This window comes from Corvus brachyrhynchos, unplaced genomic scaffold (genome assembly GCF_000691975.1).
Source record: "Corvus brachyrhynchos isolate BGI_N302 unplaced genomic scaffold, ASM69197v1 scaffold3, whole genome shotgun sequence".
Taxonomy (NCBI): domain Eukaryota; kingdom Metazoa; phylum Chordata; class Aves; order Passeriformes; family Corvidae; genus Corvus; species Corvus brachyrhynchos.
In genome coordinates this window covers 6,012,999-6,029,582 of record NW_008237619.1, presented here as the reverse complement: position 1 = coordinate 6,029,582, position 16,584 = coordinate 6,012,999, and the positions used below count along the sequence as shown (strand labels likewise).

Genomic DNA, 16,584 nt, shown 5'->3' with positions numbered 1-16,584 from the left:
GAGTGTACAACTTCCACAAAATTTGAAGGAAATTGAAAGCAAATACACTGGTGAACAGAAATGTGCTAAAGCAGTCAGATTTCATGATACAATGTTGTATTAATTAGCCACTACACCAAACACGATGCAAATACTACAGTGGACCTCAAGAGGTAAAACACAATACATCCCCAACAAGCATTTATAAATGAATCTAGCATCCAGCTTGCTTTACTGAGCATTAAGGGTCACAGTGAGTTCATGACCACTGTAAGGAGAAAAGAATTAAAGTATTACTGTAAATGCAGGAAGATTAGAAACAGCAACATTCATGAAAATATACCAAGAACTGCAGACTTGGGCTCAAAAATTCTAAGCACATGCTCCTCCAAACCCATTACTGTACGACACCTTGAAAAGACTTAGCTCTGAATTTGTAATCAACTCCCAGTTTTATAAAGGGCAAATTACCCATTGACCACTGTGATTGCACTGCAACAATTTTTTCTGTTTAAATGGTGGCAGTTAGATCAAGTAAGTAGGAGGACATCACATCTGTGATGAGCACTATCAGTCACTGACAAATAATACTTTGAATTTATGTCCTGGGAAAATTGAAACATTCAGGAAAAGAAGTGCCTTATCTACTCTTTGCACAGCTTTAAAGTGCCACTGAATAGTAATGAAAGCCTACTAAGCATGTATGGATTTCTAGGAAGATGGAAGGCCAGTCATGTTCTCAGTTACCAAGATGTGTAACAGAAGGGATCTAGATGATCTCAGTAAAATCAGGAAAGTTACTAAGTGGCATAAATGATACCAGAATCACGCCAGCCAGAACACTTTTTATGTTAAATATACAATGCATCAATAAAGTTCAGGGAAGGGAAACAAAAGAAAAATGGAAACCCTAATGTTAATCAAAAAAAAAAGAAAAAAGAAAAAAGAAGAAACCAGAACTGTTAGTAATATGCTCACCATAATACTCTGGAGTTGCAAAAGCTGTCGGTGTCTTATATAATGTTCCTGTCCTCACAGGTGGTGTTGGTCCAGCAGGCTTAGCTAAAGTGACAGATGGAGGCACTTGTAGCAACAAGATATTCAGTGTTTCACGGAGTTAAACAGCTTTCTGATTTTCTAAGAGAACTCAGATGTGTGACAACTGCTTCATGCAACAAGTATTTTCATTCAAATCATGGTAATCCCTCAGCTGGATTTAGGAAAGTTCTGAATTGTGCTAGTTGCAGATGTAACCTAATCCTGAAACCCAGTAAGAAAATTCTTTGCTACTTTGAGGTTGTCTTGGAAGACTTTAGTCAGCTAGAATATAACCTGGTTTAGTGCACAGAACCATCCTACACAGACTGGTAAAAGGATGCAAAATGACCAGCAATGACATTGCTGCTCCTTAAAGAAAGAGCACATTTCTTCATGAGTTGCAAGGCACAGTAGCTGAAGTCAGCAACTGAAACTTGGATTCTTCCCTCAAATGTAGGTAAGATTCATTTCTGCTCTCAATACAGCACATACATTAGCAAGGGTGGGGATGGAACATTTACAGTGATAAACACCAAGTCCTTAATTGTGGTCTGCATTAACAGTTTAACCATGGAACAGTACTGGAGCTTCCACTTAATGAAATTAAGATAGACTTCAAATGAAAGCAAAGAAAATGCAGCCAAGTTCAGCATTTTCAACGTTTACAGCACTATATGATTCAAGGAAAAATGTTTTCTTTCTGAACTCATTTCTGTAGTAGGTTCCACAAGTCTGGACAGAAACTGACTGATAAAGGCAATATTATCTCCTATAATTACATAGCTATTTAAAAAAATATTTAGGTTATGTGACATTGCTTTTACTCTTCATCTGTTACCACCTAATAAAGAAAACAGGTTTCTAAGAGGCAAACAATCCATGGTAAAGGATGTCTTGATTTCTTTCAAAATAGCTGAAAAAGACAAGAATTAAATTCACAAAACATGCAGATAACCCATCCCAGATAACCATGACATGACAGTGAAATCTCAACCCTGAAGAGTGAAGAACTAGGTAATGTAGTTACCTCTCCTTTATATATGTCGTAGAACATGGAGACTGAAGGCAGAACTCAGGTGAGCCAAATTTAAAACAACAAAAATCTGTACTTTCCACTAATTTTCTTAATAAAGTGGAAATTTGAAAGATTCTCACTAGAGATCAGTTTCCCAAAGCTTCTAGAACTCTCATTTCCTTTTTGGGTTTTTTTCCCATTCAGGAGACTTTTAATGTCTGCATAGAAACCTTTCCATAATATCCACTCTATGAGTTAGAAAGATGCAAGTAAAGAATTAATCACAGTGTTAATGAGAAAGAGGACAGAATTCTAACAGGGAAAATCCAAGAAGAACATTGAGGCAAATTTTTCCTGTTAGTACAGTGGAACTGTCTCTCCAGGGAACCAGAAGAAACAAAATAATAGTGTTTAAAACTAAGCTGGATAAAACACTAGGAAACACAGAAGAAGGAAAAATCTTCTACTGGCCCCACAAGGAAGAACCAGATCATTTAACCAATTTATTCCATCTTGAAAGCCTAGGAAGGTATGGTAACTGCTGACTAACACATAACCTGGCCTCTACTGTAAGGAAAAAGGGTGAAATTTCAAACCACTGGTAAATTAATTAGACACTTACTGGAGAAAATTAGTATAGATCCCAATACAAGCAAAAGAAAATATATCAAGTCTAAGACTGATGATGTCTTCTGTTTTGTTGGAACTATTACTAAGGAAACACCACCCATCAATGACAAGTACAGACACAGCATTTCAATCTTGGCTCTGCTGATGAGTAAATATATAGCTTGTCTCATCCAGCTTGGAGATCCTTCCTATTCATCTGCTGCACAAAATATTAACAAATTGTTTAGGTCTTTAGTACCTTAATAGCACACAAAGTCCCAAATGAAATAACCCCCAAAAAACCACAACAGGAAATCCAGTAGAGCTGAGACCTGTATATTTCCAAGGAACTACAGAGAGCAATAGGAAGAGAAAAGGAGTTGTCATGATGCTAAGCTTAAGGAGATGACAGTTCCTGACTACCTGGAGTAATGTTAGCCTAAGGATTCTTACATAGAATTCACTGACAAAGCATCCTTTTGGATACTGAATATCTGCTTCAGGATAAAATTAAAATAAAATAGGAATATCACAGATCAAAGAAATCTATGCTGTAGAATTCTCCTATACCCTCTTATACACTATTATCTCACACACAATAAAATATTTATGCTGAAAAGGCTGAGATACCTGGACTCCCGGGTTTACCAGTCACGGTGTTTGGAGGCAGAGGTTTTCTTCTCATTTGTGTAGGCTTGGCAGGAGGTATAGGAGGGTGCTGAGGGCCAGGTGATCTAGTCACTGAATGACATTACATGACAGCATTATTAATTATTTAACCTCAAATTCCATAAAATCAGAAACATACTAGAAGTTATATTCTGACTTCTCAAGCAATGTTTCATGCCTGATTTAGTATCAAAAGTGGAGAGGTGAGATTAGGAGCTGATCTGAGTTGCATTTTCAGCCTTACATTCTCTGAGAAGTGTGTGCCATGAAGTTTTAAACCAAGTTTACACTGAAAAAATGTAGCTCCTTTGGGACTTTGTACAAGTGTTTCAGTGATTCACTTTCTGTGTAGTTACTCATTTCTGTCAACAGTTATTTTTTGGCATTCAAATGTATATATCTTCACACAGTAAACACCACCTCAACGTGCTAGGAAACATTTTTACAAAATTTCTGACCTCTTGTACTTTCTGACTAATACAACCGGCCACCCTCAGCTTGAAGCAAAACATGTAAGAAAATGAAATTATCATTAGGAACAGTTTATTCTATGCCATTCAAAACTAAAAAAGTTACTGTCACCTCATACACTGACATAGCTGAAGACAATTACTGTGGTAGAAATTTTTGAAGCACCCAACTTGGTTATTTCAATGTGCAGCTCCAGCTGGAATCTATTGAATTTATCTGATAATGTCCTTTGACAGTGAGGTCTAAAAGGAAAACCTAAGCCCCTTAATTCATACTTACAAATCATTCTACTGTATTTTCCAGACAATTTTGAAGGATTTTATTATGCAAAGGAAAGGCAAAGGAAAAGATTTTTGTTCCACTATTCACCTTTGCCCTTCTTTCCTTAAGAAAATCCAGGAGATATGTGCAACACATTTATGTAACAAAAGACTTTTTGTACCTAAAAGGAGAAAATCCTCAAGAGTAATATAATTCTTATAATGCTGCCAATGTCAACAACTATGCAAGTTGCCTGATACTGAATTACTGGCTCCATAAGGTACCTCAGGTTCTGTGTATCAGACCTTAGTTTACCCTATAAATAGAGAGCTTGTGGGCGAGAAGGGAGCAGATCCAAAGACTCATTTAGGAGCAATTTTTTAGAAATACTTACAACACACAAACAGAAATATCTCCATCTCTCTCTTCCCTGTTCCTTTTTGGATTCTTGCAATCACTTATAAAACAGTTGTTGTTGGTTTGGTTTTTTTTAATCCCTCAGATCAAGACAGAAAATAATGCTCTGTCTAATTCAGGAAGATGTAGTGGTTTTGAAAATAGTATTTGTAGGCTTCATATTCATTCTTAATCTCCAAATGGAGATAAAAAAATATGCCTAAGGCCTGAAAAAGTATAATAAGTTTTTGTATATATAAGTCATCATACCCTAGATACTACCATATGGCAGTATTCATCATTACTTTTCCCCCTGCCCATAATTAGAGAATGGGATTGTCCAAGATATTTATGAGGTAAAAATGTGCAAGTATTGACTTGCCAGTGGTTTCTATCATATTTTCTGAACAGCACAACTACAACAGTTACAGAAAAACTAAAACATCACATTCAGTGCCTGGGTCACAATTGAATCTAATGTACTGTACTCTGGAAAAACAAGAATTCCTGCTTTTCCCTTCTGCTACTTCCCACGATGATTCAGGTGATGGTTGATGATGCTACCAAACCTAATTACCAATGTGTAGAGACTGAACTTGTAAACTAGGATGCACAATAAAATTTAGGGATTTCGTGATAGTGTAGATTCTTGTAAGGACAACAGCATAGTGAAATATTTGGATTTAATTAATCTCAAGGTTTCTTTATGGAGTGGGAGTCTATTTCCTTGACTCAGTCACTCTTGATGAAAGAGAAGGATGAGCAGCCTCTTAGGGCAGACATCTTCATTGGTGACGTAGTGGGAATGAGTGCACCCTCAGTAGTTCTGGGGATGTCACCAAGCTGGTCCTGCAGTGGACACACTGGAGGGAAGGGATCCCCTCCAGACAACCCAGGCAGGTTGAGCAGTGGGCCAATGCAAACCTCCTAAAGTCCATCACGGCCAAGTGCAAGGTCCCGCACCTGGGTTGGGACAATCATCATTCTCAGCACTGGCCAGATGAGAGACAGATTGGAAACATCTGCCCTGCAGAGATGGACTTGAGGATACTGGTGGACGGAAAACTAGAGACAAGCCAGCAATGTGGGCTCACAGCCCAGAAAACCATCTATATCCTGGGCTGCAGCAAAAGAAGTGTGGCCAGCAGGTCAAGAGAGGTGATTCTACCAGTCTGCTCTCACGAGGCCCCACCTGGAGCACTGCATCCAGCTCTGGGGTCTCCAGCACAACAACATGGGCCTGTTAGAGCAAGGCCATGGAAGGGCCACAAAAACCATCAGAGGGCTGGAGCTCTTCTCCTATGAAGAAACTTTGAGAGAGCTGGGGTTTAATGTGAAGAGAAGGCTGCAGAGAGACTTTAGTGCAAACTTCAGTACTCAAAGTGGGCTTGTGAGAGAAATGGAGAAAGGGTTTTTAACAGGGCCTGTAGTGGTAGGACAAGAAGAAACAGTTTTAAACTCTTTAAAGGGTAGATTTCTGTTAGATAGTAATATAAACTGGAAGAGAGTTAATTTAGATTAGATATTAGGAAGAAATTCTTTACTGTGAGTGTGGTGAGGCCCTTGCACAGGTTGCCCAGTGAAATTTTGGATGCTCCATCCCTGGCACTGTTCAAGGCCAGGTTGAATGGGGCTTGGAGAAACCTGGTCTGCTGGAAGGTGTCCGTGCCAAGACAGGTGGGGTGGAAATGTCTGATCTTTAAAGGTTCCTTCTAACCCAAACCATTCTATGATTCCATGAATTTTGATATACATTTTAAGAAGAGAGCTGAGATTGCAGTTATACAAGAAAATTATGAAACAGTAGTAGCTAATTTCACAACCATACCCTTGTGGATACAAAAATGCTGCTAGCAAGGATTTTCTTGCTATTTTCTAAGCCCATGAGAGACTTTTCTGTCTCACAGAAGAGGTAGCAGAGTTATGTAAACAACCAAACACCTGCAGCCTTGAAAAGTCTTGTTTATAATACAGTAGAAAAATATTTTGACAATGGATGTTTTAGGATTTTAGCCAATCACCCCCAAGGGGTGGCTGATCCTTTGTCCAATTAGACTATGAAGAAAAAAGTCTATAGAAGAGTTTGTAAAATAATTAAATAGATCAATCTTGCTGCACAGTTCCTGCCTGCTGGATCTTCTCTCCTCCCTACGGCTGCGGGACACGGTGATACACCCTAGGGCCCAGGATGGTGGTAATATACCCTAATGCCTTTTACAACTACAGTTCAAGGTATTGGCTCACCTCAAAGCTCTAAAAGCTTAACTTTAGACATCCAGTGTCATAAAATGAGTAAAAGCTGATATCAATATCCCTTCAAATCTATGTGCATAAAAAAACTTCAAGTCTCTGCAAATCACAAGCAGGATTTACTTAAGGAAACACCACTTCCTGACATTCAGTAACAAAAAGTGCAGAGCATCACCCTTGTTTTCAGCTTACAGTTTGTCTTCAACTGCTACTAATAGTATATCACACTAGACTTAATCTTTGCAAAGTACAGTGGTCAGACTGAAAAAACTGGAAAATGATAGAACATCAGAACCTGGGCATCAAGATAGGCTCTTATCTTTGTAGAGGTAAATTAGGTACAAAGGAAATTCAACAGGGATTAGGAAAAACGAGCAGTTTATAAATTAGTGTTTTAAAATACAGCAACATATTCTCAAAGGAGAAGCTACCTAAAAAGAACAGCTGCAACTGAGTAGTAAATCCAAGAGTAAAACAAAAAAGATTTTCTTTTCAGACAATTTGTATGTCAGAAAAAAACCACAGCTAAAGCAAATTCTGTGCTTGGTTATGCTTAAGAAACACATAAATTCTTTACACATCAGGGTGTTTACCTGTTGTAAGTAAGTTTGTGTAAATATATATATATACGTGGCATACACATTCTATACTAAGACTTTCCAGCTGAAACAAAATTTCTGAGGAGCTGACTAGAAAAACATGAAATACAAAAAGCCTATTTTAAAGTTCAGTTTGTAGAAGCCATTTTCAGTCAAAATATTTTGATTGTTTTGAAAATACGTGTCTTGGTTTGAGACAAATTTAGAGGACCATCCGAAATGAACATCCTCTGATAGAAGGCAGGTTTCAGCAGCCTCTCCCCCACATGTTTGGAAAGAAATTTTTCTTGGAGGAAAGTGAAAAAAACCCCCTATTTATTTAACATGCAGGGTGCACGCAAGCACCAAAAAATACAAAGGTCATCCCAAAACAATATAATTGCAAGACTTGCCAGAAAAGTAAACCTTACAAGTCTTGTATTACACTTGTAAAAAAACCTGTAACCTGATTTACTCCACATTGTTATTTTCCTTCAAGCCTAATGCTCTAATTTTCCCAATGATCCCAATATTCAACAAAACTTCCTCATACATGGGAGTACAAGTCGGTTATGCTTTTACCTTATTCACCTTTGCTATGTGGAAACCATTAGCATGAAAAAAAATCAGTGCTTACAGTATTGTGGCTGTTGGATCATAAGGATACAACTCTGGTGGTGATAATTTCTACCATATGTTGTGATTAAGCATATGTACGTGACTAAGTAGGGGCTATGAAATACTCTTATTTTTATCTCTTTTAGTAGCATCCTGCAGCCATGAGAATGTGTATTGATGAGGATGATTCAGAACTATTTTTTCTTCTCAGTGGAGGTGCTTTGTGTGCAAAAAAGACAGTGTTTTAATTTTAATAACTACTGTTAAAAATTGCTTTACTGTCTACTTTTATTAACCTTACCAGAAATTGGCTTTTGCCAGGTATCAACATATTCCGGAGGTTTTTTGACATCTGTGTCAATTGGTCTGGCAGTATCCTCAGGTGCATAAAGGTCATCTGTGAAAAAAGGAAATGAAATAAGTATCTACAGTGTGGCACCAAGTAATGGAGCACTTGTATATTGCATATGTTCAAACTCCAGTTGACATGATGTGCAAAACCATCATATGTGGCCCATGTCTGTTTTTACTGATAACTTAGTGATATCCATTAACTTCTTATTCATGTAAGTAGAAAGTGATCTGGTTCTACAAAGCCTGCAGTTTAATTTTAAACATTCCTCTAGTAAAGTATATTTGGAAAGAGAAAATTAATAAGATGAAGAGGTAACAGATGAGTTAAATCAAGATTATACGTGGAAAAATGAGAAGAGAGAACATTCTAGTTTTTCAGTGTAGAGAATAAAATGTCCATTAATTCTTGCAAAGGGCAAAGTTCACTTTCTCCTCGTAGTAAGATTTCTGGTCAGCCTCCATAATAAATAGTTAGAGCAATTCTGGACCAAATATATTCACCATATTTGGAGTACAGGAGACAAAGTATACACAACATTCAGTTTGTATACGAGAGAAAGTCCTACTTAAAAGTTACATAAACACAGTTTTAAAAATGTAAGTGGCATTAGAAAGATCAACACCACTCCTGGTAGAGAACAACTGTTTCACATGCTGGTATTTATAGGACAGCCAGACTGTTAAATTAATATGCTTTCTCTACAAAAAGTAAGTATACTTGCTTTATAAAAACTGTATATATAGTAAAGCAATAAGATGCATTGCAACTTCATCATGTTTGTGGGAAAAAAACCCACACACCCTTGCTCAAGATGGAAGACAAAAACCCCTAAAATTTGATATATTAAAAAAACCCCTCAATATTACTTTAATTATCAAATTCCAACCCTATTCCACCATGATCTAATCAGCTAAAGATTTCATAGGTTTATAATCTGGTTCTCAATTTGTTTTGACATTTCACTAGTATTTTGATGGTATGAAGCAGATACTTTTTCAATTACTTTACTATTTGACCATTCTTGTTGCATGTTCCTTACAAATCCACAGCCCATACATGATAAATAATTTACTGAAGATTAAAGTAATGAGACTTGCAGTAAGCTGGGAACAAGATGCAGATGACCTGGTCCCTGTGTCTGAAATATCTGAACACATCATATGGCTTTCTGTAACTGCAATTTGTCTTCAGGTAAGTAAAACAATTAATTAGATCTTCAGATATACAAAGCACCAGAGTGATTATCAATGCTTCATGTGCGTGATGTTCAAGGAAGAAAAGGCATGAGAAGACCAGCACCAGCTCTAAAAAAATTAAAAATAATCTTGTACATCATGAGTTATAGTCAGAGCATGTTTAGTTTCTCAGTTCACCTTTCAGTGAACATATCAACAAAATGTTGACTAATTGACTAATTCACACTAAATCACCCAATTATATATGACAAATCTAAATAGTTTTTTCTGTAAACACTGTAACATGCAAAACTTATCTCTATCCTGCTCCTTAAAATCTAAGTTAGAATCACAATCTTTTCTGAATTATATCAGCTAAGAATGAACAAAATATTGTATACGTTCTAGATAGAAGAAGTAATCTTTTTTCTTTTCAGAAACGTGAATTGCTCTTCTGCCATTAGTAAAGTAGTAATGAAAAATAAGGAAAAGTTTCAAACCACAATACTTTCATGTTGACAAAGTCTCCCATTTTGAGTATTTCAATACACTTTAAAGTTACATAAAAGTTAGTGTTTTTACACAAGATACCTGCACAACCAAAGTTTGCTGTATTTGTCATAGCATTTGCCTTATCCTACCTAATGTAACTTATTTAAAAGCACTTATCACATTCATCCAAACTTTTAACAGAATTGAGAATAGATCTATTACTTGCATATCTCTTTGTGTCTTCTTTTAATTCTATATTTTTTCCTGGAAACATTCATGAGGTCTGGAACATGTTTAAACTAAACTCCGTGTCTTTAATAGGAAGAATACTATTAGAAGGGTGGATCATTTTAAGGGAAGTAATGGGAAAATTGCCCTTCATAAAATAAACTGAAATACCTTTATACTTGAGTTCCTTTGGAACTTGGCTATACACATACAGTTTAAAAAATAAAAAGAAAATAGAACACAAAGTTAATGGCCATTGTAATGAAAATCATGTATGCCTCCCTTTCACAAGAGAAATGGAAATGTTGCTCAAAGTTTGTTTGCTGACATTTGTCAGGAAGCTCAGTAGATCAGGATTAAATTAAAAAACAACTTACAAGCAAGTTACATACACTAACATGAAAAGACACCTGAATAAAATTATATTCTAGAGAAAATGGCTAAAACAGGTCGAAAACCTAAAAGGAATGCTAGTCATGAGGAAGCAATCCCTGCCTCTTTTCCCCAATCAAGTTTACCACCTGGCACTACAGCTGGCCAGGAGACTGAAAAGCCTGCCAGGAAACCAGCCACAACCCCGTGTGCTGGTGCTGGAGAAAACAAATTCCACTGCTTATCATCTGGGCTCTGCAGCTGCCAAGCACTCTCTGCATGGGGTGAAACATCTTTGCACTGAGGCTAATGAGCCCAGTCAGGAAGAAGAAATGGAGTACATTCAACAGCAGTGCCAGTCCAGCAAGGAATTAAAAGATCCAAACTGGATCTTTTAATGTTCAAACAACAGAATATCCGAGAATAAGTGATGTAATGTCTAAAGGTGAGTCTGAAAATACATTGTTACATACACAACATATTCATAACAGCCCAGTTAAAAATTCTGATCATCTTAGATCAAAAGTTCAGGATTTTGATAAGCTAGCCCCAGGAAATACTGAAAAAGAAACTTTTTTTCTTTGCTCAGCTGGTAAGATTTGGGGATCCAGGTTATAGAATTCTCTTTTCTAAGTCTCTTTTGCACACTTAGGAATTCTTGTGCAATAGATAATTAATTGGACATTGCTTGGGAGAGATAGAGAAGATCTCTTTAATTGATTACCTGAACTCCTTCTTGTGCAAATTTATTTTTGTGGGCACAGTCAGCCTTGTGTCTCAGACACTGCCACAATACTGTGATGTACTTGCCTTACAGAAGACTTGGGAATACACTTACTGACCATCAAAAAAAGTACAGATGGAAAAGTTGTGAAAAGCTGCAGCCCCCTCTCAAGATGTCATAAATGTACAGAATTCTCTGGTCATTTCTCTTACACTTCTTGGAAGAAGGGTACAGACTCACAGAAACGTATCAATGAGGTGTTTTGGCAGTGGGGTTGGAGGTACAAAGAAGTGGGCAGGAGATAACAAAAGCCAGCTCCTCTTTAGTACTTTGGATACCAAGTTTGACTTGAAGGGCCCACTTGGCAGGACACAAAATTTAGCTTAGAGACTACAGGATGTTTCTTTAACTTAGAGAAAAAAATAATTATGTAACTTGGCAATGGAAACTGCTACTGGAAGTATCATTTTTCAGATTAATTCTAAAAGAAGGTATTTATTTACCAGTGAGTACACACAGCATGCACAGTAAATAGTAGTCTTGTGGTGACTTTTGACACCATCTATCACAATGAAGATCTAGTTCCTCGTGGCAACAGGCACTACTCTAAAGACATGGAAATAATAACAAGTGGTGGGCACACCAAGAAGGGTATTACAATAAGATTGCTTAAAACAATACTTTAGCAACCTAAACCAGCATTAAGCACAAAAAACTGCATGTAACAATTTGCTACTGTTATGTTTATACTACTGATTTACTTAGCATGTATTCGTTTTTCCTGGTGTTTTTTATAAGCTCTAATACCTCTGCCAAGGTTATGAGCATAGGGGAGAAGAGAAAAGCTCAATGTACTGTGTAATGTAATTGTGTGTTTGTGCATAATTTCATAATGTGATCATTCCTGGAGACCAGTGTGCACTCTCCTATTCCAGTAACCAGACATTAGCCAGCTCACTTATAAGGTGATTTCCAACACAAGTGAACAACAAAACTTTTTGACCCATAACTACTGAAATTGGGCATTTAATGCTGTAACTGGCTCTGATGTCCTGGAATTTGATGGCCTCATTTAATTTACCAGGAGGACTATGAAGTGTCAAAAAACACATGCCTCTAATGAAGGCATTCACTCTGTATGTAATACAGAAATGTATGTCATGTTCTAAATAGGTTAAATTTAATTCACTTTAAATATACAACCATCTCTTTGAGCTTTTACCATTTCTAATAACATGGTGGGCTTGTGAAAATGTACTGGAATGAGTAGGTCAAGACATTCTATGATCAGCAACAGGTATTAAATTGCCAAAGATACAAGAAAGAAACGTTACACAGGCAAAACCATTTAGAATAGATGGAATATCACTCAGGCTATCCTAATCTAGCTAGCACAGAAATAGTTAACAGGTCCCAGCACTAATATGGGACAGGAGCACTTTTAGTGGGTGATCAGCCAAAAGTTTGCCTTGAATATGCACATTATTTATATATTTATATTATTTATTATTTTAAACTTGAATTGTTGATGAAGAATCCCAGAATTACATATTCAATTAACCAATGGCTGTATTAAAAAAAAATCCCCAACAGTATTTCTATTGATGTAATAAATTAATGCTTTACAAAATAAAAAAAATATGGATTCATTATGAATTAGCACTGAAAATATTATGTTGATTGGATGGAAAAATCAGGTACAACTGAAAAAGGAAAAATGATTTTCCCTCCAACCAAGCCTGTACTTTTAATAAGTCTTTGTGGCTAGGGATATTTGATATCTACGTGCATATGGATATATAAATTGAAGACCTTTGTCTGTCATCCACCAACATGGAATTTTTTGGTGCTGAAGTATCCAAGCCTGAATACTGCACAGTCCAAATGCTGCATGGTCTAAAAGTGAGTAGGTCTGATGTGAACACATCCTGGGCATAGAGAGCAACTAGCAAGATTAAGGCTTCCCTACCAAGCCTCCTGACTTGGACTCAAACAACGGGGTGATCCTTTTCAACTAAGTGTTTTTCAGTAATTATTGTGGATCTAACATCTAGGAAACATTACCAAACAGTAGCTACATAATAATCCATCTGTAAATTTACTCAGACTGAGTGCCAATATAATTTCATAATCACCCTCAGGAATTACATGACAAGATCAATAGAAGCAATTACACACGGCATTCTGAGGAATTAAATTCTACAATAAAACACAATGAGATATTTTGCAGGGCTCAAGATGACTTGGGGAAGTCACATTCTGCTCTTTCATTGATAAATAAAAAAAAACCCCAAACCCCAAAACTCTACCTGTTGTTGGCACAATCCACTTTGGCAGTCCAGGTGCTTTTGTTCTGGCTGGTGCTAGTGTGGTTTTACTAAAAGCTGTGAGAGAGTTTCAAAAGAAAAAAGAAAAAAAGAAAAAAGAAGAAAAAAGAAAGAAGTTCCATGAGAAGAATACCCAACAGACTTCTCTGTGATGCCAACAATTCCACACTAGAGAAGAAAATGTAACACCTGCTGTGATAACACACAGAGTTTTGGTTTCTTTTCTTTTCTTTTTTTTCCTGTTTTGGAAAGGCTTTAACACTAGACTTATTAATTGATTGAAAAATACCCTTTTGTTTTTTTTTTTCTACCAGCAATGCTTAAAATTCCACTAAGAATAGATGAAATTAATTAACTATTTAATCTCTTCCCCATCCCAGATTGAATAAAAAATTATTACCAGGCCTGGTCTGTGATTTATCCGACGGCTTTGGTCTTGCAGAAGTGAGACGTGTTTTATGAGGTGCTAAAAGAAATAAGGTTCTGTTTCAATGCTGTGTGTGAAAGAACACAGGCAGTGCAGTACGATTTGCCAGACAAAAAGGTCCATGCACCAATGTGATACAGCAAAATGGACATATGAGAGTTCTATGAGTTCTAATCCAAAATGCATGTGGAAGATGCTAGTTTCTTTAGTGGCCAGATGACTCCATCATGCAGTCTGACCAGTTACATTCATATGTAGGTTTAGGAAAAAGATATAAAATATTTACAGCCAGTTACCCAACTGTATATGGATACAGAGTTAGCTCTGCAAGGTATCCATGGCCTTAAGACATTTAATTAGGTTCTGTAAAAAACAAACAAACAAAAAACCTCAAAATAACACACCAAACTGAACCCCCCAAAATCAAAGACTTAGATAAAACCACAAAACATTGAAATATTGCTGAGAAAACAACTGGAAGCATTCAATGCAGACACAGTGTGGGACAGCTGAAGCACAGTGTCATCACCAAGGTTGAAATCAGAAGACTTCAACCTTTTCTTATTGTTGCCTTTCGCTTGCAAAATAATTTTGATACTGTAATTGTTATGGGATCTGTGAAACTCACACTGGAAGCTGAAAGCATAAGCAGTAGTCACTGTTATCTTGTGCCCAATCATCAGTGTCTGTAAATCAGTTTTTTAAAATAGCACTGGCTATTTGATATTCCAGTCTAATAAACACTTAACCCATAACACTTAATCCAGCCTCGCCAAAGCATCAGAGAAAATACTTATGCAGGACAGAACACAATACCTATTTTTGACATTTAGATTTGGGAAGTTTTACAGATCTAGATTTTGTAAGGAAAAAGTTGGAACTGGGTTACAACGATGTTTGCAACACTATATATCTGAGTATTCAATACACAGCTCTAACACTGTTTAAAAACTTCATATAATCTTTGATATTTGAGGCAATACTGAGCAAACCCCATTTTCAGAGCAATAAATGAACACTTGATAAGGGGAAAAATAAATGTTCATATTATGTGTTTGAAATAGTTTTAAAGGTAATAATGAACATACCATTAAACATTAAACTCTACTGATTTTTTTTAAGACCTACAGTACAACAACTAAGAAAATCTTAAAAAATTACCTGCATTGTACCAAGGAATTTCAGTTGCTTGACCAATTTTGGGCCTGGGTGAAATGTGGTACGTTTCATTGGGAACTGAAAATGGAGATATTACTGCTTATCAAATGCAAATGATTTCATTTTAAACATAAGACATCACAGGTGGAAAGGAAATTCAAACTGTCTGTGCAGATCATAAACAAAAGAGTCAGTGCTAGAAATCTGGCTGAAAATCATGCTTTTATACAGGTAAAAGACGTTTCGAGTCTGGGAAGATATATATCATTAGTAAGTCAGACAAAATCAGAAAAGGTGATCAGGCAATGCCTTTTTAAATGACGACTCAGCCTTGTACATGTAATACTTATTTCTATAAAGAAACACAGGAAGAAGAAAAATGGATGGAAAATTAAAACCAGCAATATTTTGTACATGCACTGGACTGTAACTAACAAACGAACATGACAAAGATATATTAAGGTATTTCTGTTGATTAAAGGGTACATTTAGCCATATAGCAAAAGCAGAGAAAGTAAAGATGTATGAAAAATAAACTGACATAATATTCTCATTACCCAAAGTTATTTTTGACCCATCAACAACATGAACTGTTACAAGGTTAATCGATCCCAGGTGTGTTGCCCTTGGAGCTATAAAAAATAAACCATTGTTCTGTGAGAAGGGAAATTAAAAAAGTTGGATTTCATGAAGGATCTGTCTCCATTGTTTCCTAAAAACCTATCTGCACATCTGCTAGGACAATTTTAACAGACACAAGACAGACACGTTCTGATTAGTCTCGATGTATTTTCATGCTGACAACCAGACAGTGCAGCTATTCTGCTGGGCCCCCACTAACTTCAGAACACTTGCCCTAGACCTGGAGTTCTGACAGTCTTTGGTCTTTCTCATACTTGTTGTATTAACTTACACTTCCCTAAAAAACTTCAAGAAGTTTTTAGTAATGTATTTCTTTTTCAGACCTCACTCAAATTTGAATGAATTAACTGAAAGTTATCTAAGTTACTGGATGAAAAGGACAGACTGGTAGGCAGAGGCACACCCGACACATCTTTTTGTCTTTCAGAAAAAAGGTTAAAATATGGAAGCTGGAAAATAACCTACTTACTAGCATAAGGAGCAGTGGCTAAAAAGTGCCATTTATACTCTACAGTAAACATTTGTTTACAGTTTTTCCTAACAGCAGCTTATTTTGCATATACACCATTATAATGATTTAAACTTTAAAAGGCAGAAAACAAGGCTCTAAATTCTGTTTTCTAAAATTCTTTCCCTGAAACTAAATTTGTAGTGGTACCAAAAGATGGCACTTGTTAACTATGACATGATTGGAAATAGCTCTTATTCAACTGAGACTTAGAATCTAACTTGGCTGCTGAACAGCCTTTCAAAATAAGGCATTTAGAAAAGAAATCTTTTTCCTGGACTGTTCAGTTTGA

At 36.4% G+C, this 16,584-nt stretch overlaps 1 protein-coding gene across 1 annotated transcript in view; it reads right to left on the bottom strand.

Moving 5' to 3' along the window:
* The window catches only part of ABI3BP (ABI family member 3 binding protein), a 140,763-nt gene that overhangs the window by 22,977 nt on the left and 101,202 nt on the right, over positions 1-16,584 (bottom strand). The window contains exons 45-51 of the mRNA XM_017731863.1: positions 15,700-15,774; positions 15,146-15,220; positions 13,958-14,023; positions 13,540-13,614; positions 8,186-8,281; positions 3,272-3,382; positions 958-1,041 (exon numbers count right to left, since the gene is read on the bottom strand). Of these exons, the coding sequence (XP_017587352.1) occupies positions 958-1,041; positions 3,272-3,382; positions 8,186-8,281; positions 13,540-13,614; positions 13,958-14,023; positions 15,146-15,220; positions 15,700-15,774 (582 nt within the window). The remainder of the gene's footprint in view (positions 1-957; positions 1,042-3,271; positions 3,383-8,185; positions 8,282-13,539; positions 13,615-13,957; positions 14,024-15,145; positions 15,221-15,699; positions 15,775-16,584) is intronic.